Raw genomic sequence first — 13270 nt, 5'->3', positions numbered from 1 at the left:
CCAGGCCCTCTTTTTTATTATTTCCTAGAATAAACTCTGTAGCTGAATACAAGTGAATTTAATATAATACTGCATTGAAAATTTAATCGAAAATAAACCTACTAATATGAATTTCAAAAAAATATTGTTTAACATTTATAGGTTTTATAAAATCAAAAAAACCCTAAATTTAGGATTTTTTAAAACAGTTTTTAGAAGCTTTTTTTTTTTTGGAGAATAGAGTCCGTCTTATTTAGATTAACTAGGTCTTTAAAAACAGAAATATAAAAAAAAAAAATTAAAAATTTTAATGTTAAGACTTCCTCCAAACTGTTTTAAAAATGGTACAAAACGCTAAAAAAACTGCCCCTTTTACCCGCTGGAGGGACCCTTAGGATTTTCAAATATAAAAAAAAAAAAAATCCTTAGTACTAAATCATGGTCTGGGCAGATGATAAGCTAGGGCTCTATTTATATATATATATATATATATATATATATATATATATATATATATATATATATATATATATATATATATATATATATATATATTCACAGTTTACCCAACTTCTGGGGATAACATCTTCAAAGATCCGTGGACCTATCTCTTTCCAGATAACACGTGCCCACAACATTATAATATTTAAACTGTATACATATATATATATATATACAGTTTAAATATTATAATGTTGTGGGCACGTGTTATCTGGAAAGAGGTAGGTCCATGGATCTTTGAAGATGTTATCCCCAGAAGTTGGGTAAACTGTGAAAAAAGTATAATTTATTGGCCTGTTGGAATAAAAGATGAGAGGAAAGCAATGGAAGGCATATTGGAGATAAAAATGTGGAAAGAATTTACTATGATCAAGTTTATAATTGAAAGCGGTAATACTTTTTCTATTCAAACACATTTTTCATTTGAAAGGTATATATGAAATACTTTGTAAATTTAAAAATTTCATCGTTTTTTTGTATCTAATAAGATGATGAGCAATTGTGTAAAGATTATGCATTTTCATCAGAAAGTGAAAGTGAAAAGATCACTATAAGTGGTGAGTGACCAAGTGGAAATATTGTTACTATATTTAATAAATTGCTATACTTTAAATGCTGTATATAAGTTTGTAATATGATATTTTTGTAGATAATGTATCAAATAAAATTATTGACTTGAATGTTGTACAAAATTTGCCGGCTCCCCCTTCACCACTTGGAGGAAGAGGTTATGTTTAAAATAAGAAATTGTTTAAATTATATTTAAGAAATATATGACAATTGTAAGAGATTTATCTTGAAAAACAATGAATATTAATTGAAAATTTTAATTTTAAATGGTATGCTAGATTGAAAATCTTATTTTATAGGCATTTTGTTTTTTGTAGGCATTTATTCATCAAGCTCATCATCATGTCAGGTAGATCCACTAACTCAACTTCTTCAATCAAATTCTTCTTGTCAATCAAAACCCTCACTAGATTTGTTTACAATGTTTTCTCCTGAATCAGGTACACTGAAATTCTATTTTTATTGAAATTGAATGAGAAATAGTATAAATTAATGAGTTAATGAACTTAAAAAATGAATAATTGATTATATAATTATATTAAGGGTTGCATATTCCAAATCAAGGAATTATAAATAAAAGTATTAAATCACAGAAATTTGAAAATCTGGAAAATACCTCATCTAAGCGATGTCTACAATCAGATGCTGAATCAGGTGGGAGTACTCACTTAGAAGAGTGTCTCATGTCAACAGCTAGTATGTTTTATATTTTATTGAGTGTATTTTATATCTAAATATATTGTTTTCAATTATATTTGGCTATAAGATTTATTTTAGAATATCAAAAAAAAAGCCTTTCATTATTAATTGAGATTCGAGATGGAATAAATACATTATTAAAAGTTAATAACAATAATGGGACTCCAAATGAAATAAATATGATAATGGATGTTGAAACATTGGAAAAAGAAAATAAATCACTAAAGGACATGGATCAAAAGAAGATTTTGGTATTTTACATGATTTTATCATCTATAAATATACTTTTAAATTTTAAATCAATGGCGCACTTATTTAAGTTTGCACACACAAAAATGAGGAGCATTTAGCAACATGCTATTTTTATATATATGCTTTTAAATCATGTTGCAGATTTTTCTAGAACTAAAATGGAAATTTATTTAGGTTTTCTCTGGATCATGAAGTTTATATTTAAGTATTTTTTTAAAAAATACTTGCAATTGGAAAAGCTAAAAGGTATTGGTGGCGATAACTTTGAACAACTTACATGCAACATAATAACAAAGTATATTTATCACTAATACACTTTTTAAATAATTATACTTTATTCTGGTAACAATTTAAAAACATTTCGATTTTAGTTGTGAATATGATTTAAACGTATATTTTTTAATAGTTAATTATCTGGTTATATATATAATTTTTTCATATCATTTTATTTTTCAGATTATTCAGTGTTAAGCTACGATCAAAAATGAATTTGAAGGGAAAAGAACGTAAAGGTACTTCAAAAACAAAGATTTCCTTTGACAAATTAGAGTACAGTAGTGCAATTTACGGTGAGATCAGTTATAATTATCTGTACTAACGGTTTTATATAATATATACATATATCTAATGTATTTAATAATATTAATAAAATTATAGGCGCAGTTATGGCCAAATGGTCAAATGCTGATCAAAGATCTATACGAAAAATTGTAGGAAACAAGTTGAAAAATGCACCCGCTGAGTTAAAGCTTTCGCCAAAATAGAATTGATTAATTTCATTTTATATTCATTATGTAATGAATATAAAATGAAATTACATATGTAATACATATATATAAGTTATTATAAAATGTATATAATTTACTGTATATATTGTTTTATCAGAATTTTAAATTCAAACTAAAAATTTATTTGTCGTTTTTTATGGTTTAAATTTGTTAAAAAGATGCAATGTTTATAAACATTGCTAAACCGTTAAATTTAGCGGTTTTAAAGACATCTTTAAAACACGTATTTTTAGATTTGCGTTCTACACTAAAAAATAACGCATTTTAGACATCTTACGTAAGTTCTGAAAAACGTTTAAAATACGCTTTTTTACTTGGGATAACACACGTATTTTCAAGACGCATTATTAACGACTTTTCGATGCGTGTTCTCAGATTTGCGTTCTATACTATAAAAAGACGTATTAGGAGCGATTTCAAAATGCGTAATTGAAACGTTTTAAAAACGTTTTTTTTGTCTGCTGGGATTTTTTGTCTACTTCACAATACACTCTGTTACTTGAGTATTTTTTGGAGTTTCCACAGTAAAAATCTTTTCATCTGTGAAGAAAATGTGTAACTTGACGAATAGGAAATCTATCCTATAGATTTTGGCAACATACTATACGTCGTCCTTTTTGAGCATCAGTCAACTTCTGAGCACCTTTAAATTCAAAGATTTGTCTTTTGAACACCTTTAAATTCAAAGATTTAACAATTCTACGAGCAGATGAATGTGATATTTCAGTTCTCCGTGCTATCATCCTTGGCGATAAATGTTTTCTAGGTGAACCAATACCGTACCACTTTTTCTGGCACACCCTGAATAACTTTGTAGTGCCTATCTGAAAAACTAATGCCTAAAAAATATTTTATCTTAAAAATAAAATCAGCTGCCTACCATGCAGTTGTGTTATTAACCTTCTAGCACACAGCATTGGGTAGTTAAGAACTAAAAGGTACATAAATTATATAACAAATGCTAACTATTTGAAATTTGAGATTTCTGCACAACCAAACAAATACTTTTTCTTCACTATTATTAAACAAACTAAATTTAAGCAAATTAAAATTAAAATTTGTACTAAGTTTTACTGAGAATTTTTATTTTATTATATTTATTCTAGAAAACGAAAAACAGAAAGTTAATATAGAACAGCTTATTGTAAGAATATGTTTTGTTAAATAAAAAAATATTTTTATTTGAAGTTTATGTAAATACGTAATATTCCGTTATTTTTATGAAAAAAATCTTATGTTGAACAAAAAACTAGATTTTTATTAGAAACTTATTTATTTATCAATACTTGAGCTTAAGATGTAAAACTTGATTATCATCAATTTCTTAATTTTCATATCACCATTCCTTAATTCCGCCGCCAATTTGGGAGGCCAAAACTGGCTTTAAAATATTTCCCTTATACGCTATCCAATTATATTTTGAGATCAGTGACTTCGATATATACATATATTTTGGGCATTTTCCAGAATAGAAACAGCTTTTAAAAATAATCAAAATTCTTATGTTTTGAATTTACAATCAGAAGGTAAAAATAAGTGTTTCTCTTATTTACGACGAGATTACCATCTCGAAGGAAAGAAATAGCGTAATCTTCAAGAAATGTACTGAAAAGAATATAGGCAAACTTTTCAGCTAAGATAATTTAACTGTCAACCAGGGATATCTTAATGAATCGTTCAACAGAAAACGAAAGTAGATGTTTTAACGAAAGAAAGATGGTGACGTAAATACTTCCTTCCTTAAAAACAATAGGTTAAAGCTTTGAAAGAGAAATTTATCCCATGACATTTTTAATAAAAAGAAAATGAGTAATCAAGTTTTTCTAAAATGTAGTAGAAGTTAAGAATTCAAGTGGTCCTAAGTAATATAAATAAAACTTTAAACAAAGTTTTTTAATATTCATTTATATTTACAAGCAATATAAAACAGTAGGAATAGATTATTTTGTTTCAGAAATAACTAATTGTTGCTCCATTGTGATGACTTATTACAGAAAGTATTCTATAAAAGATTTGTTGAGCTTTTCATAAAATGAAAACTATTTCCTATTTGATTAATAAATAAGAGACGATAAAATGTAATTTGAATAATAAGCACAACGATATTATTCATGGTGATATTAATTAGCTTAGTCTATATTGTTCTGGGAACACCTGAAATGCATAGCAACAGTGAACCTTTGATTGTTAACAAGTGTTATGGCTAAACTAAATCATCAAATTTATCAGATTTGCCTACAAGTCAAAAATTGATTTTTTTGTGTCAGCAGTTGCTAAGATCACCGGAAACGTGTAACAACAGGAAGTTTTACATCATTACCAAGTATAGAGACTGTTTATACCTTATAAAGTTTATTTAGAGACTAACTTTTATCTTTTATTGCGCACATATATATTTTATTGCGCATATATAATGATTAAATTCATGAAATGTTATAGTTCCAAAGAGTCATGAAATGTTAACCCAATACATTTAACAAAGAAAACAAAATTAGCAAGAATCTATGCGGAAACTTAGTCAAAAATCTATGTGGAAACTTAGTCTTTTTTTTACAAAAAAAAAGTGTCGTAATTCTAAGAATTCTTAGAAAGAAGCTCTTAAACGAATTCAAGGGAAAAACGTAGGATTCAAAAATCCTAACATTCTATTCATTACATCACAATTGTTTATTTCCCATGACCCTTCGCGTGAGAAAGTCTCATAAAGTTTATGAATATCTTTCTCCGTGACATCATGCCTATTGATTGTTCAAAAATAGTTATAATCTGATGCCCATGAAACGTGATCTGTGAATGCTTTGGGGTACATTATACTAAGGAAACTTGTTCAACGTAGAAGCACGCTGTTTCATAGCTATATTTTCAAAATATATTAGTGTTAATATCAAATTAATCAAAATAAAAACCTCATAATAGTTTTTGAAAATGATTTTCAAACTTTAATTATAAAAAATAAAATAAAATGTAAATGTGCTTTACCACCTGTCTGCTATGTGAAGTTGAAGAAGGTTTATAATTTCTTCATATTAATGTTAATTGCTCAATCAACTTGTTTGCAATTAACTTCAAAAGTACCAGGCTAACAAATAGACTTCCTCTCAACAAAGTTTCTGATATAGTTTCTCAAGCCGTTTTGTTTATATTGAGACTGGACAGTTCCTCTAAAGTCTGGAACACTTTTTTTAAAGTGGGGAAGGAAATGTAGTAAGCATTTTAATACCCGATTTAAAAAAGACTAGCTCCACAAAACATGCAGCTCCAGCAAGAAGGAGCCATACCCTAAACAGCTTTCACGACAAAGGAAGCATTTGAGAAAGTTTTCTAAAATAAGAAAACCTCGAAAAATGAAAATACTTATTGCCGTTCACCGACTTCACCACCTGGAATGTTTTTCTCAAGTCTCTATTAAATTTTTTATTAATACCAATTGACAGTGAGCAACCTCTTAACTGATTGCGAAGGAATTGACATTGGAAATGTTAAGAATAATGTATAAAGTAGAGCCAGCTTCTTAAGCATTGCTAATAATCATTTCAACAACTTGTAATCATTGAGAGCTTATTTGTTCAGAATTGAATAGCTCCTAAGAAAGGGTTATCAGTTTTAACATGTTGTGTTTTACGATCCCTCAACTTTTCAGTTAATGAGAACTTTTAAAAGATTCACCGCGATTAAGAACATTTTAAACCTACTTCCTTTCAGTTGGTTGTTCTCTGCACATAATTGGTTTCTTTAAAATTCTTATATTAAACATCAGCTTTCCTAATAAACGAAAGCTTTATACAACATAAATCTTTTAATAGATTGTCAAATTCATTTAACGCATGGATATCTTTAATCCTCGTTAAATTAAATATTTTGATTTATTTAAAAAATCTCTTATTTTCCCTTAAAATCACATCAAATAGAGTTTTAAACTACTTTTAAAACCTTAAAAGTTGGAACCGGAGGTTTAAAAAAGTGCCTTTTTATGTTTCATTTAGACAATAAATACAACACTTGTGTATGTGCTCATGTGTGGATGTTTGTATACATGTACAAAATACTTTTTTTACAAAATATGCATGATTTAATTTGGAATAGTGTAACAAATGCTTATTTTTGCCAAAGAAAAATTAGTGGCAAGACTTTTGCTAGTTCCGACAAAACACAGCTCCTGCTAAAAATAAAACTTATGGATGGAATAAATTTAACAAAATCTAATGCATTGTCTAACTCAATCACCAGTTTTAATAAAATATGGGTTTGGATGAGCAAAGAGTAAGTCTAAACCCACATAAGTTCAATACATTGTCTGAAAAAATAACTCGAATTTTGAACTATAAGTTTTAATGATCTATTTAAATCTTTCTCTAAAGAGATGCATACCCTGCAAAAAAGCAATTTGGGGCATTTTTAATAATTGATTTTGCTGTTTTTTTGTTGGATATCTTTGTTAACTGTAAATATTTTTTACATAGTTTTTTTCTTTTACCTAAAAGTTGAGAAAAAATTATGTTTTAGTTTGATATTTTGATGGAAGTGTGTAAGGGATGAAAAAGAACTATAAAATTTACCTTTCAAATAAAAAAACTACACTCTTTTTTCTAAAAAAATAAAAAAAAAAGAGTTAAGTAAATAAAAAAACGTGTTAAAGGAGTAGCAATCTTGAATTAAAATTTTTTATAATTTTTATAATTGTTTTTTTTTTTTTTAATTTTTAGAATAATAAGATGAAAAGTAGAAGATCATTTCGTAACAAACACTCAAGTTCTTCACTTCAACAAACAGTGGATCCAAGTTTCTCAAATGATCCATCAAATATTTTTTTAATAAACTTTAAATTGACGATTGGTATGAATAAAAAAGATTGTGAATCATGCATTGAAAATCTGGACATGGTTGAGAGTTATGCAAACAAGTTAGTAAGTTTTTTCATTGAAGAATTAGAAAAAGCAAAATCTATGAAATCTGTGGAAGATCTTAAAGCTGTAATTGAAAATTTGAATAAAAGGGTACAAGATTATGCTCCAATAATAATAGATTGTGCATCAAAATCAAAAAGTATTTTCGTGAAACTACTGGAAATCATAAATAATCTAAACATGGTCAATATACATTTAGAAAGCGAAATCAGTAAAATCAAGGAGATTATGGATGATTTGCATCACAAGTTGGTTAATTACAAAGAAAAAGCAGAGGAGTTGCAAGTTAAAATATCTGAACAAGCAAATGAAATTGAGAAAGTTAAGGAAGATAAAAAGCAAGCTGATGATAAAATCAATCAGTTAGAAGGTAAAGTTGCCAAACTCAATGACCATCTCAAAACTACGGAAGAAGATCAAGCAAAGTTGCTAATTAGACAAGTTATAAATGTTGTACCAACTCAAATGTATTGGAAAATATTCTCTGAAAAGAAAAGAAACAAAAAAACATTTTGGCTAAGTGAGATTGACAGTCATCTAAAAAAGTTACCTGACATCACTGAGTTTGATAAACAAGAAAATTCTAAAAAGATAACTTTGTTTGAAGAGTTTAGAGAAGCGCTAGGGGGAGACTGGAAGGAGATGGAACATTTTATGAAAAAGTTTAAAGGTGATGTTGGGGGAAATCAAGCTGCTCATCCCCTTATTACTAGCAAGAATAAAATATTGGATGCTGTAGAAGTTCTCACAAAATCTGAAGATATTGATGAAGATGATGCCGCTAAAATATCGATTTTGGCAAACGTTTGGGAGGACCTAAATAAGTAATAATAAGCACAGAGTTGCACTGTTCTACTTTTTTAAATCTATCGATTTCGCAAATACAGCGACATTTATAACTAGGAATTTAAATATTTAAAATTTTTTTATCTATGACTTTGTATTTTTATATTTATAGTTTTTTAATCATTTTTTTAAATATTTTTTTTGTATAAAATTCTCTATTACTATTTATAATTTTTAATCATTTTTTTAAACACATTTTTTATAAATTTCTCATTTTATTTTGCTAAAAGTAATGCAAGGGATAGTGCAAGCATTAATTTTGTTTCTGCGATTTTAGCATTAAAATGTTAAACTATATGTTAATTTAACATTATTTCTCTCTAATACTCAATGGTTGTAAATTTGGAAAATTTAAAATCAACGAGTCAATTTTATTTTAGAAAAAGTTTGTATAAACTGCTAAAAATCACCTGTATTTTTTTTCAGGTAGTTTAAATTTTTTTTTATAATGAGGAACTAATCAAATCTCCACCGTAAATTGTAAACTGTAATGATAGTTTTAAAATAATATTAAAATTTTTTATAAATCTTTTATTATCTAAATGTAAACACTTATGACCTAAATAATTGAGTTCGTTTGGTTGATTATACTGAAACCAAGTCGTCATATGAAAAGCGACGTTTAAAGTACCACATGTTAAAGATGTTACACAACAAGAGCTCGTGTATTGTGCAGTCGCACTTCCTCCAAAATACTTTTGTAACTTGCACCCTGCCAAATTTTTTGACTTGCGTAGTTCGTGCGTTTCCCTGATCTTCAAAGAGAGTCAAGTTCACACCCCTTGCAGGTGGCAAAGAAACTTCCCTATCCGTCAAGAGAAACGTCGTTTTCTCCCGCAGCGACTCATTCCATTCGACAAGGTGTTTCCTCTGCCGATGCACTTGCAGTCCTGAGAAAGAGTCCGACTTGAAGTCGCAATTCACACATGTGAACCGTTTCTCCGCGTCATCCTTCTCCTTCTTACAGTACCGCATGTGCGAACCCACACTTTGCGAGCTATCGCTTGCAAACGGGCATGCACTGCACTTAGAAACCTTAACACACCCATGCATTTTTGCGAGGTGACACCTGAGATTTTTACCAGTGTTAAATGTCGCTTGACATAAGTGACAATACCAAGTGCCGCCCGTACCTGGATGCACGATCATGCATATCCCCTCTGTTCCACCAACTACTCCTGCTATGTTTTTGACTGTTGCTCCCCCCTTTCCGACCGGGGGTACGTCGTTCTCTCTTTTTTTGAGCAGCAACAATCTAAAGGTCCATCAGGACTGTTGGATTGTTAATCCAAAAGCGCTTTAAGATGAATTTTGGGTTAAGCTTTATCCTCTTTACCCTTGGATTTTTACTATACATTAGCCTTAGTTGCCTAAGTTACTCATTGCGCCACGAAGATATTATATGATATGGACAGTAAATTTGAGAGACGAAATTATTTCCTCTTACAAATCCTAGCAACCGAAGTGTCACTGACTCCTTAGTTTCAGCTTTGCAACCGATTAGATAATAAAAAAGAAAATTTTTATTGAGTGAAACTATTTGGAAAGAGAAAAACCCAGAAGCTCAGGAACAAATAAACTGCAGAGTATCAAAAAGAAAGATAAAAGGTATAGAAGAGCACAAGGGGAATGAACTGACAATAATAATTTTGTGATACCACTGCTAAAAAAAAAACGAGAGATCGTTCGATCGAAATCTATTTGATCGAAACAGAATTGCCTTTTAAATTTCATTTAGAGCAAAGAAAAAAAGACTCTGCGCAGTCAAAGCAAACTGTAAACCTCCTTGTTTTTAAATAAATTTTTTTCAATCTCTTTAAAATTTTGTCTACAGCACCTAACAGTATTTGTAGACAAGGATTTTTTTACAAGTTCAAGCACTTTTTGTTTTTAGTTCCCTGTTAGTAAAGAGGCATGAGTACTATTTGTGTAACAATATTTATCTACATTTTTGTTTTTTTTCATTTTACCCCATCAGCCAGCTATTGGTCGTACAAACAACTCAAAAGTTTTAAAATATAATAGGCTTTTTAAATTTGTGAGATAAGGTCATGCAAAACGGACAAGGGTGCTTTGATGTTGGAGTTTACTTCAAACCATTTGAAGTAAAGACTTTTGATCTTCAGATACTGTATCATCTAAGCAGGAAATGTTCAATTTACACAAAATTATCCGCCGATTATGATACTTTTCGTTCAACGAAGGCAAAATAGCAAATAAAAATTTTTGAGAATACTTGAATATTTGAAATCTTAGCACGCATACCATAAGTTTTTCAATGTCGTTGCTATACTCGATAGGAGTACCTTTATCTATCAACTATACATACATAAACACTGAAAGTTATTGATACAGATTGCAATTTAGTTATCTGAAAGAGAGGTAACAGTTGCTGACCTGTTTTTTTCCTTTATTTCTAATAACTAATTATTCAATCAACTTGCTGTTTTTAATCAGTTTAATATATAAAACAGGTTCCTCGCTTTCCGGTACTCCCTTGCTTCTAAGAAAATGTGCAATTTCGATTATATTGTGAATATCTTATAAATCATAATAAACTTGTTACATAGACTGACTTAAAACTCTTAATAAAATTTGAAAAAATATTTTTTAAGCATCAAAAACTTACTTGGTATGTAGTTTTCATTGAAATTTATTCAATTTATCAAAATAAAAGAGAGGCTTCTTAACTATCCGTTTGTTAACTTCAGTTTTAAACAGACAATTTAAAGAATATAAAAGAGAAATAAAAGAGATTTTTTGAAAATTTTTAGGAAACTTGGTTATAGGAAAGAGAAATTAAGAGTCAAGTTGGGACACTACTATCAACATACTAGAAATTTGAGTAAGCCTTCTTACTTACCTATCTTGAGCAAAAAAGTTCCTGAGCACTCCTCTAAATTAGGTTATCTCTCTCCAGACCTCAGTGAAAAAATTTGTTTTTTACATAATTGGAAGAAATGTTCTCTGATGAAAATCCAAAAAGATTTTCTGGGCATGTGTTGCAAGGTCTTCAAGCATGTTTCTATGTACTTTGATTACTTATAATTACACAAACTTGATGTTTGCCTTTCTGAGAAATTATTTCGGACGGTTGGTACCCTAAGGCCTTCCCAATTAGACATGCTTATTTAGTACTTTAAATTGACGCCGTAATGTTGGTTTAGGGACGTTAAATTGTCTATAAGCTTCTTTAAATCAAATATCACTCATTTTAATAAATTGGTTAACGCCTCTTCCATATCTTCTTGTTTCCATCTATTAGTACCTCGCATTGACAACAGTGACACAACTATGAGCTAACTAAGGTTAAAACATGAAGCATTTTCTTAAATTGTTCTAATTCGATTTAGGGTAGGACTTATGGGTATGACTTTGGACACCACACTACGTAATTTACAAGTAAACGTAATTGATATAGAATAAAATTAACACGATTTTGTTTCGCATAAACGATTATGTAAATAAGTATTTATAATTATGTAAAACTATACTAATTTTTATAATTTAATAAAGTTAATACGATTTTGTTCGCATAAGCGATTATGTAAATTATACTACCTATGTATTTAATGAGAAGCATAATTTTATCAATAATTATTTTGCAAGATTAACTACTAAATAGAAAATGACAAAAAAATTTAATTTTTTTTGCGACGAGGATCTGTAACAAGGTTTACGAAAAAGAACTTTGTGATTGATTTCCACCAACATCATTTTAAAAATTTTTCATAAAGTGCTCCTGTCTCCACCAAGTGATGCTGATATAAATTCTTCAAACAAAGCTATCTTTTTTGAATTTTCTTATTTATCAGACTCAGTGATTTCAGGTAATTTTTTTAAGATGACTGTCAATCTCACTTACCCAAAATGTTTTTTTGTTTTTTTCTTTTCCGAAAATATTTTCCAATACACTTGAGTTGGTACAACATTTTTGTTGTACGAACTCAAATGTATTAGAAAATGGTTAGTTACTTTAATTAGTAACTTTGCTTGATCTTCTTCTGTAGCTTTTAGTTGGTCATTGAGTTTGGCAACTACACCTTTAAAATGATCAATTTTAATATCTAAACAAGACCTCTGCTTTTTCTTCGTAATTAAGTCGTGCTGCAGATCATCAATGGTCTTTTTAAGTTCATGGACTTAACATTCCAAACATTTATTTGCCATGTTTAGGTTATTTATGAGTTTATACAGGCTCGTTTCTCTCTAATTTTCGATGAATATAAGTTAAAAAAAACTTTCATCAACGAGTCGATTATGTTTCTGAAAAGTTTCGTAGAAACTGCTATAAGATTTTTTTTTTAAACTCCAGACCAAGAAAATTTATCTGAGTTTTTTACTGATTCTTTACATGTTATATTTATTGCGACACGCAATTTTTACTGCTACATGTTCTTTTTTATTGCAAAATGCTATAGTTACTGCTATATAAACTTTTTTTAAGAAAGAAATAGGAACATAGTGCCTTTTTGGTAAAGAGCAGATTGCCGTCAGGGATTTGACAGAATTTGTGTTTAAGGAAAGCAATCGCTCTAAGTAGTAAATAGAAATTTACAGTAAATAGTTACGTGAAAGAGAATCAACAAGAACACTTAATTGTACGGACTGAACGATCGCATTTTTAATATGAATACTCCGCACGAAATTTTCGATCTAGATGATTTCTAGATCGAGGATTTCAAGCAGAGATTTCATAATAAAAATCACATTTTTAGGAAGTTTATAATG

At 28.9% G+C, this 13270-nt stretch overlaps 2 protein-coding genes across 3 annotated transcripts; both read left to right on the top strand.

The window, feature by feature from the left end:
- Positions 1-671: 671 nt before the first annotated feature.
- On the top strand, positions 672-2895 carry LOC149879108 (uncharacterized). Of its 2 annotated transcripts, none has more exons than XR_016446907.1 (9): positions 672-870; positions 969-1037; positions 1130-1207; positions 1368-1490; positions 1594-1746; positions 1828-2000; positions 2176-2296; positions 2458-2570; positions 2659-2672. XR_016446907.1 is itself a non-coding variant. In XM_090071778.1 (9 exons), exons 1-9 carry the CDS (start codon positions 672-674, stop codon positions 2763-2765), a joined length of 1116 nt encoding a protein of 371 aa, XP_089927904.1. In that variant the 3' UTR covers positions 2766-2895. The 2 variants fall into 2 exon arrangements, 1 of the variants encoding a protein (XP_089927904.1); XM_090071778.1 differs by having other exon boundaries at positions 2196-2296; positions 2659-2895.
- Positions 2896-6893: 3998 nt separating this feature from the next.
- LOC149879107 (uncharacterized) lies at positions 6894-9037 on the top strand. Its single transcript, XM_090071080.1, has 2 exons — positions 6894-7049; positions 7493-9037. The coding sequence occupies exons 1-2, from the start codon at positions 7029-7031 to the stop codon at positions 8519-8521; spliced, it is 1050 nt and encodes a 349-aa protein (XP_089927206.1). The 5' UTR covers positions 6894-7028; the 3' UTR covers positions 8522-9037.
- The last annotated feature ends 4233 nt before the right edge of the window (positions 9038-13270 follow it).

This window comes from Hydra viridissima, unplaced genomic scaffold (assembly GCF_058129835.1).
Source record: "Hydra viridissima isolate aposymbiotic clone 2 unplaced genomic scaffold, HvirCarnegie_v1 scaffold_14, whole genome shotgun sequence".
NCBI lineage: Eukaryota > Metazoa > Cnidaria > Hydrozoa > Anthoathecata > Hydridae > Hydra > Hydra viridissima.
Note: the sequence above shows the minus strand (reverse complement) of the source record. Positions and strands in the feature narration are given on the sequence as shown.

What these genes read in the sequence shown, in the direction of transcription:
- LOC149879108 (XM_090071778.1), top strand. Translation starts at nt 672, where the DNA reads ATGTTGTGGGCACGTGTTATCTGGAAAGAGGTAGGTCCATGGATCTTT. An exon ending in TTCACCACTTGGAGGAAGAG is followed by an intron (nt 1,208 to 1,367) that starts GTTATGTTTAAA and finishes TGTTTTTTGTAG; the next exon opens with GCATTTATTCATCAAGCTCA. An exon ending in AATGTTTTCTCCTGAATCAG is followed by an intron (nt 1,491 to 1,593) that starts GTACACTGAAAT and finishes AATTATATTAAG; the next exon opens with GGTTGCATATTCCAAATCAA.
- LOC149879107 (XM_090071080.1), top strand. Translation starts at nt 7,029, where the DNA reads ATGGGTTTGGATGAGCAAAGA. An exon ending in TGGGTTTGGATGAGCAAAGA is followed by an intron (nt 7,050 to 7,492) that starts GTAAGTCTAAAC and finishes TTTAATTTTTAG; the next exon opens with AATAATAAGATGAAAAGTAG.